We start from the raw sequence: 16987 nt of genomic DNA, 5'->3' as shown, positions 1-16987 counted from the left end.
AAGGTCCTTCACTAACCATTCATTATTTAACATAAGTTACTGTTCACAAACATCTAGGAACAGCAGATCCAGCTGTTTTTGGGTGTACTTTTAGTTTCTAAATTGATTGACAGACCAATTCTATCTGGGTCCTTATGTATCAAGTGTCTCAGAGTAGGAGTACTGATCTGGGATCAGGTCAACTGTCCATAAAATCTTTCTTTATTGTGATCAAAAATGGCAAAACCTATCCTAAATCCACACTCCTACTCTGAGATGCTTTATGAATAAGGCCCCTGATCTAAAAGCCAATCATGTATTAACATTCTGTATCACTTGTTTTACATTGCCCTCCGTAATCAGCATTTTTTCCTTCTTTCGGCTCTATACTCCAAAAGTTTGGATTGGAAATCAAACAATGACTATGAGGTTAAAGTGCATACTGTCAGCTTAAGTTTGAGGTTTCATCCCTGTCGGGTGAACCGTTTAGAAATGACAGCACTTTTCGTACATTGTCCCCCCTCCATTTTAGGGGACCAAAAGTATTTGGACAAATTCACCTATGCGTATTAAAAGTAGTCAAGTTCAGTATTTGGCCCCATATTCCTAGCAAACAATGATTACGACAAACTGGACTCAAATTGTTGGATGATATTTGTGCGTCTAACTATCCAGAATCATGGTAGCATCCACAATGTAGAAGTGTTTAGAAACATTCTATTGTTATTTACCATTAATTTCTATTAGGCAGAAAATAATCTGAAACAGCCATAACAATAATCTAATGCATCCAACAAGTTTGTAGGGTCACACATTTGATGTAATCATTGTGTAATTGGAATATGAGACCAAATACTAAAATTGACTACTTTAACACATGAATTTGTCCCAATACTTTTGGTCCCCTAAAATGGGAGGGGACTAGGTACAAAAAGTGCTGTAATTTCTAAATGGTTCATCTGATATGGATACAGGTAACGTCAAATTAAAGCTGACAGGCTACACTTTAACCTCAGTCGTTGTATACTTTCAAACACAAAAGTGCTGGAGAACAGAGCCAAAAGTAGAACAAATTATTCACTGTCCCAATAATTACAGAGGGCACTATATATATATATATATATATATATATATATATATATATATATATATATATACACACACATCTTTGTGACAGGTCAGTGAATGTTTGCACTGTGGTCACAGAATGAGTCTCCTGGTGTGTCTCAAGCATTTTCTATCAGGCACCAGTGGGCTAATCCTACATGGCCACGAGCTCAAATCTAATTTCTAAACCTCCCATTCTAAGTAAATTAATTACGCAGCACGTTGCATGGCAACAGATGTGAATCACTTAGGCTATTCGCTTCCTACAGTACACCAGATTACTGCGCACTTACATTTCTGTTAGATTTTCGTTTAGTGCATGGGCATCATGGTTGGGGTCAATTAGAATAGAAACAGAAGTCAACAAACCCAGGAAATGATTTGAATTTAAAAATCCACATTTTTTCCCCTAACATATACCATCTCTCTTTCAATATAGAGAAGTAAGCTTCTCAATAATGCATTTTTTATTGAATTGGAACATCAGTTTACAACTTGAATTGACCACAACTCCGAGGGGCATCAACGTTATTGTGGAAGTGGTGATGGGAAGGAATCATGGTGGAAGAATTAAAGGCAAACATGACTCAGGCGAGAGGCATTTCCCAAGACTGAGAAAGAAAGTAACCTCCCACTGCGGTTTTCAAACTCAGGTTTTTATTAAAGCCAGTACAAGTAAAAGATAGTTGAAGACGGAAAGTGGAGTTTCTTGATCCAACTCCAAAATGAACTTTTCTTCTTTGTCATTTAGGGGCAACAAAATATCATCACCCCCCCCCAAAGCCCTGTTTTATTCTATTACCCCTGTGCTGGTGTCATCCTTCTCTGAGAAATGAGAGTAGTGACGACACAGCCAGTAAAAGGGTTAAATCTTTCGCACTATGTACACTGAACAAAGTTTTGCTTAACAATTATAAATAATATTCAAAGTCATCATTTATGGAATTTATCATTGTCCCCCAGTTACACAAACGGATATTGTAGAAGAACATAATATTACGTTTACATTCTTTGTGTCTACTTACATAAAATGTAGTGTAAACAAAAAGAGACAACGTAGGAGAAATTCTCGGCTGTTGGGATCTCGGTTAGGTCTTTGCAAAGGGAAAGTAGACCTCAACTTTTAATTGAAAAATGACAAGAGAAACATAGCAGTAACTACCTTTCTCTGACACTTAAGCCTACTTTGCAGAAGAATAACGTCTTAAAATGCAGTTTAAATAATGAACAGTAGTCTTAGATGTAACTCACACTAACGCATGCACACAAGCATATATGCAAGCTTAGAGCTAATTCAGATGGGGAAATTAACTAAAGTTTTTAATGCAATGTTTTATATTTGAACAAATGAGAACAATAATCAAACTGAATTATATATCCACCTCTTATCTTCTTTTATTCCGCTGCATCTCCGTTGTTCAGGCCGACCTCTCCGTTCCCTCTTTCTCCAGATCCATTCATCTATGTCTTCACTCATCCTCTCTTCGATTCCTTAAGATCCTCCCAATTTACTCCTCCACTTCTCCTTCAACTGTACTCATCTATTTCTGTTCCTCAGGCCTCTTCTCCGCTCCCCTTCTTGGTTTAAAAGTACACCTGAAGTCTTCAGCTTCTTTCCCCAACTCATTTCTTATCCACCTCCTCTTCTAACCTCCATGTGTCACGTCGCCTGCCTCAATGACATTCCTGTAGACTAAGCACTAATTTGATGTGAACCAAGTCAGTTGACAAGTCAGAATCGCGGAGGTAGGTGTGGTCTTTTGGGGGGAAAGAACGGACCACCTGGTCCCCCTCTGGGGTGTCCACCGAAAGGAGGCCCAGGCCGCTTCCCCCTGAACATGGGGCTACGGAGAGGTGGGCGTGGGGGTCCCCGCGGGAGGCCTCTCAGGTGTGGATGGCGAGCTAGGTGGAGAGGATGGAGAGGCAGGGGCATGTGGTCAGGGTGGTGCAGGTTCATGTGAGGGGGAAGGGGGTGTCTGTGACCATATGGAGGGGAAGGGCTGCGTGGAGGGTAGTTATAGTAGTAAGGGTCTTCTGAGGGAGAGAGGGGGGGAGTGAGGCGCTCTCTGACTCTATAAGGATAATGAGGATCGTCTACAGGTAGATGGTGGAAATCATCTGGGTGATAATAGCGATCGTCTGGGTGACAGAGATCGTGAGGGTGCCGGCGGAGGTCGTCGGGATGGCGATGGAAGTCGTCAAGGTGATGCAGGTCGTCAGGCTGACTGAGTAGATCGGAGTGGCCATGGAGGTCATCGGGGTGACGACAGAAATCGTCAGGGTGATATGGGTCATCTGCGTGGCGATGAAGGACATCTGGGTGACGGCGAAAGTCATCAGGGTGATAGGGGTCACTGATGATCACCGGACCGCCCAATGTACTGACGCCCGCCCTGCCATCCTCAATCTCAGGGTTTGGTGAAGTTCCCTCCACAGGCACCATCACAGACGCGGGCGGGCCCTGGTAGTCCTGCGGTGGGGCTGGTATCCCAGGGAAGGGCGGTGGGGGCAGCTGTGGAATGGGGGGCAGAGGGCTGTTGAGGAAGCTTGAGGGGTTGGCCCCCTGTTGGAAAGGCAGAGCATGAGGATCCCTTGTTTGGTAGGGCTGCGTCTGCCCCTCCCCCTGGTATGCATACAGTCCTGACATGGGGGTTTTGCCATCCCCTGCCCCTGAGGCAGCCATGTTGTGGTTGCTGGGATGCAGGGCCTGTCCCTCTGGGTAGGGATTACCATACCATCCTCCTTCACTCACGTTGGCATTCGGCCCTGCAGATGTGTTACTGAGTAACCCCTCCCCGAGGGTTGGGGCTGACACCTGTGTTGTGATGGGCTGGTAATGGGCCAATCCAGACTCTCTGAGAGAAGGAGCTATTCCATGCATATCGTCCTTCCCTTCATAAGGCAACTGGTGGTACCCTTGACCATTAGGTGCTACTGGATGTAGTCCTAAATGGCCATGAGTGTTTTTGGGATCCTGCCAGGCTTGGTTATGGCAGGCAGTTGGAGACAGAGACAGGCTGCCATCTTCTGGTTTAGGAACCCCAGAGACCTGACCTTGTTTGGCCAGGAAGGGTTCTGCTCCTCCCGGAGTGTCCATGATCTCATCCAGGGTGGGGGTGCCTCCTCCGGCCTCGTCCCGTACCGGAGTGCCCCCCTGGGTCTCTGTACCCGCTAAGGGGCTGAGGTTGCTGCCTCCCGCTTGGACGGCCACGCTAGCCAAGCCCAGGTTAAAGGCATTAAAGCCAGGATTACCCTGCAGGAAGCTGTGGATCTTGGACTCCAGGCTGGAAGTGGAAGGCTTTTCTTCCTTCTCCTGCTCCAGGACCAGCCCTCTATGAGGGCCGATGGCTAGAGGCAGTGTGGACTGGGGAAGGGACGATGCCTGAGGGACGGCGGTGGTGTTCCCCACTGCAGGGGCTGCTGGGGTTGGTTCGAGCGTAGAGGAGTTGAGAGGAAGGCCTCGAGAGGGTACTGTAGGGGTGGAGGGAGGGAGCTTGCCTGTACTGGGGGAGTTTGAGGAGAGGTTTCCCGTTGGACTGTTCAGACGAGTGGGAAGGCCTAAGAAGGAGACGCGTGTTAAAATGTGTGTTAAAATACATGACAACTATGAATAGCGAACTCCATTGTACGAATCTGAATGATTCTCGCCCAGCACAATAAAAATAAGTCATAACAGAATAAAGATTCCCACTCCCTGTCTGTCACCACCTTTGCTACTCAAATAGCAGTCAACAAGAACAACGATATCCAAAATGTGCCCAACACATTTCCAAATCATAAAACTTGTGCTAGTGTCAACGTTTATGATCACTAGGTTTGATGTACAGTTCGTTACAAGACGATATGACGCCATACCCTGGGTCGTTCTGAGCAGAATGAGCCCATTGGTGAAGAAATTTGAAGCACACGCAACCGAATTCACTCATGACTCCTTTCTTTGCACACCAATTACAACCGGTTTCTCTGATTTGCCTTGTGAAAGCTTAACACTAAGACTGCATTTCATCACTTCGCTAGCCATGTTGGCAATAGAACAAGCTTTCAAAATGCCCACCTGACCCAGATTGCGATTTATAAATGGACCGTTTTTGGATTGCGTAAATAACAAATGTAATTGTGTGATGGAGGTGATGCAGGGTTGTGTTCCAAACAAAACAACTAGAAGTGTACTTGCTCTAGTTCCTCAACGGCACAGCTAGAAGAACTACAAATATTTTAAAAATAACTACTTATAGCTGAAGACTGAGTCAATTGAAATTGCAAAGGAGCTCTGGCCAGTTAGTCCTCTCACTCAAATCCTTGTAACTTTGTTGCACCAACCTAACATTTTGCAGGAATAGTTTTATGCTACTGAATGAATCCAGAGTTTTCAGATCTTGTTATCAACAAATGCAACAAAAAGTACAGCAAAATCAACAGTGTAATGTTTGGCTTCAGTCTTGTGTCAGGTGAACTGTTGTGTACTCACCTTTGGTCTAATACTTTTCCCCATTGTCTCCAAACTGTTCTTTCAATTGCTACCATGGTTATGCATTTCTTCAGGAAGAAACATTTTAATATAGTCCTATCCATATAGGCCAATTCCCACAAGGGTTAAAGAGCATCTCAATACAACAGCCAACTTTTCTGGTTGAAAACAGCCTGTTTATTTTATTTAACTAGGCAAGTCAGTTAAGAACATATTCTTACTTACAATGAGGGCTTACCCCGCCCAAATCCTAACGACACTGGGCCAATTGTGCGCCGTCCTATGGGACTCCCAATCACGGCCGGTTGTGATACAACCTGGAATCGAGCCAGGGTCTGTAGTGACGCCTCTAGTGTCGCACTGAGATGCAGTGCTTTAGACCGCTGCGCCACTCGGGAGCCCTATGTGGCCTCAATAGTCAGAAACATTTATTCCAGTGCCAAAATTGACTGAAAAGTGTAAGAAGGATAATTCAGTATATTCCAAAACTGAGTTGTGAGATTTGTGTAACTGAGTTTGTCACAAATTACATAGGGTTGTACTTGGGTTTTGATTACGATGCCCACTAACACAGGATTGTTACGGCTACGGAAAATTGTCATGCATGGACAAACAGTTTTGGTATTGTGCTGTATCCTCCCCATAAAAGACAGACAGACTTGCCGACATTACAGCACCTCAGGCTAGTTTACATAAGACAACACTTTGCCACTGTTACACTAAACAAAAATATAAAAACACAACATGTAAAGTGTTTCATGAGCTGAAAAGATCCCAGAAATGTTCCATATGCACAAAAAGCTTCTTTCTCTCAAATGGTGTGCACAAATTTCTTGATATCCCCGTTAGTGAGCATTTCCCCTTTGCCAAGATAATCCAGCCACCTGACAGGTGTGGCATTTGAATGTTAATTTCTCTAACATAAGACGCCTCCGACGTCATTTAAGAGAATTTGGCAGTATGTCCAACCGGCCTCACAACCGCAGACGTTTAACCACAGCAGCCCAGGACCTCCACCTCTGGCTTCTTCACCTGCGGAATCTTTTGAGACCAGCCGCAGATTTGCAAAACCAAAGAATTTCTGTACAAATCGTCTCAGGGCAGCTCGTCTGCGTGCTCGTCATCCTCACCAGGGTCTTGACCTGACTGCAGTTCGGCGTCCTAACCGAGTAGTGGGCAAATGTTCACCTTCGATGCTGGAGAAGTGTTCTTTTCACTGATTAAATCTCGGTTTCAACTGTACCGGGCAGGTGGCAGACAGTGTGTATGGCATTGTGTGGGAGAGCGGTTTGAGGATGTCAACGTTGTGAACAGAGTGCCCCATAGTGGGGTTATGGATGGGCAGGCATAAGCTACGGACAACGAGGACAACTGCATTTTATTGATGGTAATTTGAATGCACAAAGATAACATGACGAGATCCTCAGGCCCATTATCGTGCCATTCATCCGCCGCCATCACCAGCATGATAATGCACGGCCCCATGTTGTAAGGATCTGTACACAATTCATGGAAACAAAAAAAAGTCCCAGTTCTTCCATGGCCTGCATACTCAGACATGTCACCATTGAGCATGTTTGGGATGCTCTGGATCGAAGGTGTACAAAAGCGTGTTCTTGTTTCCGCCAATTTAAAAATATATATTTCTGACCAACATATGCATACCTGTATTCCCAGTCATGTGAAATCCATAGATTAGGACCTAATTTATTCATTTAAAATTGACATATTTCCTCATATGAACTAACTCAGTAAATTCTTTGAAATTGTTGCATGTTGCGTTTATATTTTTGTTCAGTGTATGTTTAAAGAACATTTGGCCCCTAAGCCATTTTTGGAGTGGCCACTTAGAGGTGCAGGAACTCAAGCAGTAGAAAATGTGGGGTGCTGGTACTTAGTTCTATGACCTGCCCAAGTCATGCACTGAGGAGTCTAACTGTTTTGGGCAGAATGAGAATTGAGACTATGCACACTTACTTGTATCCCAACTGCCACTTAATTAAAAAAATTCTAAACCCATTCGCAAGCATCTTGTGTCCCGCCGTGCCCTGTTTTATAATATGATTCGCTATGAAACAGCGCCAGATAGACACATACTCTGGTCATAGATAGTAGCAGTAGACTTGATTGTCTGAAGTGCACTCTACTAGTTTTCATGCACATTTTTTCTACTTGAGAAAAACCAAAACCCCAAACAACTTAGCTAGATGCAAAATTGTGCGACAGCAAAAAAGTCTAAATTAATAACATTTCTTTCTTCTGACTATTTGGAGGAAGTCGTAGGCTAATAGCCGTTGTTGCTACGGTGTTTCAAGAGCGACAAATATCAATAACTGACAGGGTACGATAACACACTCACATCGAACCACACCACCAGGAATGAAATCTAGTTTTTCTTAATGAGCTAAACGATGAGCTCAGTCGCTCTTTAAAATTTGCTCTACCACACAGTTTCTCACCCTGTAGCCCGCTGGCCTGCCCCTGGGATTCGGACAGTGCACTGAAGAGCTCCTCAGGAGTCATGTCCATTTTGGACAGGATGCTGGCCAGAGGGCTGGCTACCTGGGGGGCTACTGGGGCAGGAGGGATGGTCTTGGCTGGAGAGGGGGAGACCAAAGAACCACCTGGACTCACTCCTAGGGGAAAGAGGAAAATAGATTTTAATTCATTAAAACCATGACTAGAGAGACTGTCAAAGAATACAGTAAAAAACTGCTGGTTTTATGACTGAGTTCATGTCTAAGTTTTATTCAACACCATTACAAAACGTGCTTCTCTCTACTTCCACTTGCGCTGCAGCTGCAATGAATGAAAGGAGAAGCCAAGTGTCTCGAACACCCTGCGTTTATATTCTTAGCAATATTTCACTTTCTCTGGTCATATGAACATGAATTTGTGCAGATGCTGTGAGACTTGAGTTTCGCCATCAGGTGGAAGACTGTCCCCTCTCTCTGGTCAGTCTCATCAGAAGAAAGGAAGGAGCGAGCAGGGACCGTGAGAGGCAGACCCTCTCCTACCCTCTCCCTCGCTCTGCTGAGAATAATGCCGTGTTCAAAACTGGGAACTCCGAAATGTCCGACTTTCGAGCTTAAGGCAACTGGGAACTCGGGGGGAAAAAAACGAGATCCAACTGGGAAAAATCATTTTGAAGAGGCATCCAACCCAAAATTCCAAGTCGGAAACTCGGGTACCTTTCTAGAGCTGCGACTTCCCGACATGAAGATCACTGACAACGTGATTTGACCTCGTTGTTTACCCCGAGTTCAGTTGTCTTGAAAGCACCATGACCATCAGATACAGGTACCATCAGCCCAGTAAAATAAAAAAGCAAATACTTGAAAATGTCAATTTATGCTCAGATGTGCCTTGCAAGTGCTACACCAACTGATCTATTTTATTATCATAGCTCGAGTTTTGAAATAAAATATGGTCTGAAAAGAACAGTATTGGCAGGCCAGGCATATAGCCAAAATACTGTGATAATGTAGGCTATTAGGCCTACTGCACAAACCTCATTCCTACAGAACGGTTTTTATTTGGTTAATGTTACATTTTAAGTCTTTTTTTTTTTTTTTTTTTTTTTTAGAAAAAAAATTGAGTCTTAGATCTCAGCATGCTTTTTGACTGCGAAACTGATCTCGACTCAGAAAAGGTTGGTGACCACTGCTCTGAATAATGGCTTCTCATTTAAACGGACTTCACAAGGTGTTGTGACAAATGTTATTTAACAATGTAATAGTAAATAGGTCTAACCCTCAAGTATCTGAAATTACATGATCAATTGATGTTTACGGGTTATGAAAAGCAGGCAGTTACTTGCTGTATAACTCTAATGGAGCTAAATGTGCGCAATTGTTTTGCGTGGAATAATCAGAAACGTAGAGTTCTGACTATGCCCTTCAAGAGGATGCATTTAACAATCACTTGAAAACGGCACGCAGTCGTCAATGGTTTTAGCAGAGCTGTGGGTCTCCTTGCCCCCAGCAGGCAAATTCAACGCTCTGCACCTTGTGGCTTTTTATTGATAACCTATAGGATCTCTATGAGAATAACAGTGTTCATGATGTCAGTGGCTAATAGGGCTGGGAATTGCCAGGGACCTCACAATAGTATCACGATACTTAGGTGACGATATATGAATTGCGATTCTCACAATTCTATATGTATTGCAAACTGTGACTATTGCGATTCTAACATTTTGCTCCACATACAAGGAAACTGACCAGGTGAAAGCCATGATGCCTTATTGATGTCAGTTGTTAAATCCACTTCAAATCAGTGTAGATTAAAAAGGAAAACACAGGTTAAAACCCCTTGAGGTCGATATCCGCACCCCACTGATATTAGCATTAAAATAAATCCCCATAAAAAAAATTAAAACATTAAAAAAAAAAAAAACATTTTAAAATCGGGCAATTCATGCTAGAGATGTGTTTTTCGACATCGGATCCGTCTCAATCCACCTATGTCGCACTTCCGCTTCTGCAGTGAAACAGTGAAAGAGCTCGAGGGGTGTTTGTCAGACCATGAGACATCCTGAAAAGCAGTCTCCTCACAAAATCGTCTGTAGCCCACAGACTAACTAATGGTTAGTGGATCAACTAATGGTGGTGGACCATCGAGTTTGGTTAAGGTTTCTCCTCAGTGTGAGAGTGGAGGGAGGCTCTTGGAATATTCGCTAAAGCCAACTGCTTGCAGATACAAGGCGGGTAAGGCTACCTACATTAGGTGATTATATTTTTTGTAATGTTTACTTAGTCACAAGATGAGACTTCAAATAGGCATATGCATGTCAAGGACACTGTAGCTTACTGTTAAGAAGGGTTAAATGGAAACTGAAATATGTACATACAAAACAGTAGGGTATTCTGGTAAGTCAAACTCCAAAGTCCTCTGATAATACTAGTCCCAGTCCCGTGCAAATCGGCATCACTGTGTTTTGAGAAAAATATATGCGTTTCACAGGTGTTGCTCACGGTTGAAGCAAGAAAACAATAACTAAAACAATAACTGATTGAACAAAGTGCGGCGCATAGCCTATGTATGATGGGTCTACATGTATCATTTATTTATTATGTCACCTTTATTTAACCAGGTAGGCCAGTTCAGAACGAGTTCTCATTTACAACTATAAACTTTCACAGTGAAGGCTTCCGTTTATACGCTTTGTGCTAAATTAATTGAAAGTCACCAAGTGCGTCATAAAAAAAATATTACGCTGATTTAACGCAACCCTTGCTGTTAGATCTTAAAGCAGCATACAGAATTTGGACTTGGGAACAGGAGGGGAGACATTTGATCTTGAGAGAAGGCAATGCTCAGGTAGATACGATCTGTAGCGGTGCAGTCTTCATCATAAAAGCTGATAGTATTTCAACCACAAAATACGCATCGAAGCCGAACTGAAATCTTATCGGAAACAAGTTGGGTCGTTTTTACAGCTTTCTTTTTCCTTACAACAGGTCAAACTGATATCATTTGGACATTTTGCACAGAATAACTAATCCATGTTTTTTCTTTATTGTATTCATTCTATCCATCCATTACATTCTGTTGAGCAATGGTTCATTTAGTATTCTAAGGCAACATATGATAAAAGAGAAGCTACATGTATCTAATTAGATAACAAATAGCCTTCCAAAATGTCAGCACTTATAAGCAGAAACATAACATATCAGGCCAAACTAAATCCTGCACCCTGTCCCAAAAATTGTTCTGCAGTCTGTCTGTAGCCTAAAGCACATTTCTATATTTTCCGTGTTAGGGTTGGGTGCTGGCCTCAGATTCATGTACAGTCGTGGTCAAAAGTTTGAGAATGACAAATATTAACTTTCACAAAGTTGGTTGCTTCAGTGTCTTCAGATATTTTTGCCAGATGTTACTATGGAATACTGAAGTATAATTACAACCATTTCATAAGTGTCAAAGGCTTTTATTGACAATTACATGAAGTTGATGCAAAGAGTCAATATTTGCAGTGTTGACCCTTCTTTTCAAGACCTCTGCAATCCGTCCTGGCATGCTGTCAATTAACTTCTGGGCCACATCCTGACTGATGGCAGCCCATTCTTACAGAATCAATGCTTGGAGTTTGTCAGAATTTGTGGGGTTTTGTTTGTCAACCCGCCTCTTGAGAAGGATTGACCACAAGTTCTCAATGGGATTAAGGTCTGGGGAGTTTCCTGGTCATGGACCCAAAATATCGATGTTTTGTTCCCCGAGCCACTTAGTTATCACTTTTGCCTTATGGCAAGGTGCTCCATCATGCTGGAAAAGGCATTGTTCGTCACCAAACTGTTCCTGGATGGTTGGAAGAAGTTGCTCTCGGAGGATGTGTAGGTACCATTCTTTATTGATGGCTGTGTTCTTAGGCAAAATTGTGAGTGAGCCTACTCCCTTGGCTGAGAAGCAACACCACACATGAATGGTCTCAGGATGCTTTACTGTCGGCATGACACAGGACTGATGGTAGCGCTCACCTTGTCTTCTCCGGACAAGCTTTTTTCCGGATGCCCCAAACAATCGGAAAGGGGATTCATCAGAGAAAATGACTTTACCCCAGTCCTCAGCAGTCCACTCCCTGTACCTTTTGCAGAATATCAAATCTGTCCCTGATGTTTTTCCTGGAGAGAAGTGGCTTCTTTTCTGCTCTTCTTGACACCAGGCCATCCTCCAAAAGTCTTCGCATCACTGTGCGTGCAGATGCACTCACACCTGCCTGCTGCCATTCCTGAGCAAGTGGTGCTGGTGGTGCCCCGATCCCGCAGCTGAATCAACTTTAGGAGACGGTCCTTGCTGGACTTTGTTGGGCGCACTGAAGCCTTCTTCACAACAATTGAACCACTCTGCTTGAAGTTCTTCATGATCCGATAAATGGTTGATTTAGGTGCAATCTTACTGGCAGCAATATCCTTGCCTGTGAAGCCCTTTTTGTGCAAAGCAATGACGGCACGTGTTTCCTTGCAGGTAACCATGGTTGACAGAGGAAGAACAATGATTCTAAGCACCACCCTAGTTTTGAAGCTTCCAGTCTGTTATTCGAACTCAATCAGCATGACAGAGTGATCTCTAGCCTTGTCCTCGTCAACACTCACACCTGTGTTAACGAGAGAATCACTGACATGTCAGCTTGTCCTTTTGTGGCAGGGCTGAAATGCAGTGGAAATGTTTTTGGGGGGGATTTCAGTTAATTTGCATGGCAAAGAGGGCCTTTGTAATTAATTGCAATTCATCTGATCATTCTTCATAACATTCTGGAGTATATGCAAATTGCCATCATACAAACTGAGGAAGCAGACTTTGTGAAAATTAATATTTGTGTAATTCTCAAAACTTTTGGCCACGACTGTATTCGGCCTGTTGCGGATGGGTTATAAGCAATCGCGTGAAAGTACGGGTCAATAAACAGCTGAACCACACACCACTACTGTAGATATAACAAATAGGCCTCATTGGCATGGCTTCTGTTATGAGGTGGAACACACCTCAATTCAAACTGTTAGAAAATACAATTTGAAATTGACAAATTAAAACAGCCTATAGATAATTAGCAGGCAGTGTGTTTTAAGTGTCCTTTTGAGTAACAATCACATATTGGAACAGTTGGTGCATTCTGACATCACATGCATAAAACAACTCACGCTTGGGCGTGAAGACACCAGTGGGGTGTCTTATTCATATTGGACATTTAAATCAAGGGTTGCATTGAATTAAATTCTGAATTGACCCCAACTCCGGAATGCTTCGTTTATGATGCAACATCAGAATAACAGTGCTGATGATGTAATGGTGCCTTTATGATGGGCCATCAGAATAACAGTGTTGATGATGCACAAGTGGCTGCCTGCATGAAGTGCCTTTATGATGTTACAATAGCTTTAGTTTCTCACCTGGTTTCTTCATGACAGATGTGATGCTGCTGAGAATAGAGCTAATTTTACCCAGGTCCACATTGGCGAGGTTGCCTGATATGTTGGTTGTATGGGTCAAAGGGGTCGCGATAGCTGGGGAGGGTGTGGCCAGTGGAACAGACTTTGCCTCTGTGGCCAGTGGCGGCTTTGTGACAACAGGCACAGGAATGGGGACTGGAGATGGGATGGGACTTTCAACTCGCTCCTCAACTGAAAACAGAAGAAATGTTCAATCGAAACAGCTAAGTTGCAATACAATAGAGCCTTACAGGTGTAAATGAGGCACATAAAAGTACTATACTGAACAAAAACCCAAGAAATGTTGGTTTCATGAGCTGAAGAGATCCCAGAAATGTTACATAGGCACAAAAAGCTTATTTCTCTCAAACGTTGTGCACAAATGTGTTTACGTCCCTGTTAGTGAGCATTTCTCCTTTTCCAAGATAATCCATCCACCTGACAGGTGTGGCATATCAACAAGCTAATTAAACACCATGATGATTACACAGGTGCACCTTATGCTGGGGACAATATAAGGCCACTCTAAAATGTGCAGTTTTGTCACAGATGTCTCTAGTTTCAGGGGAGCATGCAATTGGCATGCTGACTGCAGGAATGTCCATCAGAGCTGTTGCCAGAGAATTGAATGTTAATTTCTCTACCATACGCCGCCCCAAACATCATTTTAGAGAATTTGGCAGTACGTCAAACCGGCATCAGAACTGCAGAGTATTTCAGTCAGTAATAAATGTATTCTGATTGGCTGGGCCTGGCTCCCCAGTGGGTGGGACTATGCCCTCCCAGGCCTATCCATGGCTGCATCCCTGCCCAGTCATTCGGAATCCATAGATGAGGGCCTAAAGTATTTATTTAAATTGACTGATTTTACTGAGTTACAGTTCATAGAAGGAAATCTTACAAATTGTTGCATGATGCGTTTACATTTTTGTTCAGTATAGATCCTGTCCCTTAACCACCTGCACCCCATCTATGCTCTGCATCGCATGTCATTACCCTCACCTATGATACTGACGTTCTCTGCCTCCTCATCCGAGAGCTCCATGTCTTCCACGTCACGGTTGTCTGACTCCCCTACGGTGAAGCCCTGCTTGGGGGAGCCACCAGGGGAGGACAGAGGGCTTGGTGCTTCCCCTAAAGTGATGTCCGCCTCATCATCCATGGCCAGGCCATCCAGGTCGGAGTCTGGGTCGGCCAGGTCATGGAACGGGGACTCTGAGCCATTGGGAGAGGGGGCGTCCATCGAGGGCGAGGGGATGGGTGACTCGTCCAGGTCTGGTAAGGTGGCCTTGAGGCTGTCCAGCTTACGCTTGAGGTTGGACACCCGGTTGGCAAACGTCTTGTAGGCCTTAAGGAGAAGTAAAAAAAAGAAACTAACACAAAAAAATCTATGCAACTCAAGTCTTACTAACAAAGTCCTCCACTAAAATCAAAGAAATTCTCTTTCAACCTTTCACAACAACAGATACAAAGGCATTAAGGACACCATCTAGTACACTTCAATGAAACATGGTGAAGCCCCAAAATTGCCTACCTGGAAGCCTGTGTTTAAGACATAGGGAAGTGGATGGCGGAAAATGTTTTACTTTAAACTCAGACAAGCGAGAAATGATTGTTTCTTGGGACCTAGAACTAAGAGATGTGCTATTTGATCTGACAATAAATCTTAAGTACAGTCATCTCAAATAAAACAGTGAAGGACCTTGGTGTTACTCTGGACCCTGATCTCTCTTTTGACGAACATATCAAGGGCAGCTTTTTTCCCCCCATCATTGTAACACTGCAAAAATCAGAAACTTTGTCAAAAAAGTATGCAGAAAAGCTCATCCATGCTTTTGTCACTTCTATATTAGATTACTGAAATGCTCTACTTTCCAGCTACCCAGATAAAGCACTAAATACACTTCAGTTAGTGCTAAATACAGCTGCTAGATTCTTGACTTGTTCCTACCCATCTATCCGATTTGGTCTTGCCGTAAATACCTACACGTATGCTACGGTCACAAGACGCAGGCCCTAGAATTTCTAAGCAAACAGCTGGAGGCAGTGCTTTCGCCTATAGAGCAACATTTTTATGGAACGGTCTGCTTGTCCATGTGAGAGACGCAGAGTCGGTCTCGACCGTAAAAGTCTTTATTTAAGACTCACCTCTTCAGTAGGTCCTATGATTGAGTGTAGTCTGGCCCAGGGGTACGAAGGTGAAGGACAAGGCACTGGAGTGACGAACCGCCCTTGCTGTCTCTGCCTGGCCAGCTCCCCTCTTCACTGGGATTCTCTGCCTCTGACCCTATTATGGGGGCTGAGTCACTGGCTTACTAGTGCTCTTCCATGCCATCCCAGGCTTTTTTGCTATAATCTACTTGAGTGGGTTGAGTCACTGATGTGAACTTCCTGTCCGGTTTTGCGCTCCCTTGGGCTAGTGCGGTGGAGGAGAACTTCGTGGGCTATACTCAGCCTTGGCTCAGGGTAGTAAGTTGGTGGTCTGTTGATATCCCTCTAGTGGTGTGGGGGCTGTGCTTTGGAAAGGTGGGTGGGGTTATATCCTGCCTAGTTGGCCCTGTCCAGGGGTATAGTCAGACAGGGCCACAGTGCTCATCTGGTGTCCTGTGTGAGCTTAAGCTCTCGCCTGCTCTCTCAACCTCCCTTTATCTCCCGACCTCGCTCCACCGCACCTGCTGTCTCTAACTCTGAATGCTCGGCCATGAAAAGCCAACTGAAATTCTCTCTGGAGGTGCTGAACTGTTCCCACTCTACAACCACTGATTATTATTTGACCCTGCTAGTCATCTATGAACATGGGTAAGAACTATCTGGCCTTAATGGCCATGTACTCTTAGAATATCTCCACCTGGCACAGCCAGAAGAGCACTGGCCACCGGTCAGAGCCTTGTTCCTTTCTTTTACTAGGTTCCTGCCTTTCTAGGGAGTTGTTCCTAGCCACCGTGCTTCTGCATCTGCATTGTTGCCATTTGGAGTTTTAGAATGGGTTTCTATAAGCACTTTGTGACTTCTAATGATGTAAAAAGGGATTTATAAATACTTTTGATTGATTTGATTCAACTACTCACATTGGCAACTATCTTGACCTCCTTATACTGCATCTCGTAGAAAATATCTGCGTTGCCAAGAGCATCCAACAGAGGGGGCCCTCCTTTGATCTGCCGGTCAAGGAAGGCAACAAACTCCTTTAACTTCGCACTGCCATCCTCAAAGTCCTTGGAGTGCCTCTTTCCTCCTGCCTTATCTGAATGGGTGGTTGATTTAGAGAGAGAAACGAAAGAAAAAACAAACAACCTTGGTCAGTCTAAAAACTACTGTCATCTCCTCCTAGACTAGTGGCCAGACAGGGGTCAAGGTTTTTTTTCTTTCAGATCCGTAAGAGACGCCTCATGCCTTTTCCAGTTACTGGGCCAATGCTCATTGACAACATTTCAGGAGGATGTGGGTCCTGGTCAAAAATTGTGCATGAAATAGGGATTAGGGTGCAATTTGGGACAAACAGCAT

General features: G+C 43.9%; 2 protein-coding genes across 4 annotated transcripts in view; both read right to left on the bottom strand.

The window, feature by feature from the left end:
- The window catches only part of celf3a (cugbp, Elav-like family member 3a), a 28469-nt gene extending 25725 nt beyond the window's left edge, over positions 1-2744 (bottom strand). For all 3 annotated transcript variants that reach the window (XM_045694614.1, XM_045694617.1, XM_045694615.1), the window contains exon 1: positions 2469-2744. The gene's annotated coding sequence lies outside the window, so the exon portion shown is untranslated. The remainder of the gene's footprint in view (positions 1-2468) is intronic.
- Positions 1722-16987, bottom strand: part of rprd2a (regulation of nuclear pre-mRNA domain containing 2a) — a 33653-nt gene continuing 18387 nt past the window's right edge. Inside the window, exons 6-10 of the mRNA XM_045694613.1 lie at positions 16551-16726; positions 14485-14830; positions 13444-13674; positions 8014-8190; positions 1722-4644 (exon numbers count right to left, since the gene is read on the bottom strand). Coding sequence (XP_045550569.1) covers positions 2819-4644; positions 8014-8190; positions 13444-13674; positions 14485-14830; positions 16551-16726 — 2756 coding nt within the window. The 3' untranslated portion in view covers positions 1722-2818. The remainder of the gene's footprint in view (positions 4645-8013; positions 8191-13443; positions 13675-14484; positions 14831-16550; positions 16727-16987) is intronic.

Source organism: Salmo salar, chromosome ssa14 (assembly GCF_905237065.1).
Source record: "Salmo salar chromosome ssa14, Ssal_v3.1, whole genome shotgun sequence".
Lineage (NCBI taxonomy): Eukaryota > Metazoa > Chordata > Actinopteri > Salmoniformes > Salmonidae > Salmo > Salmo salar.
This window is presented reverse-complemented; position numbering and strand designations above follow the sequence as displayed.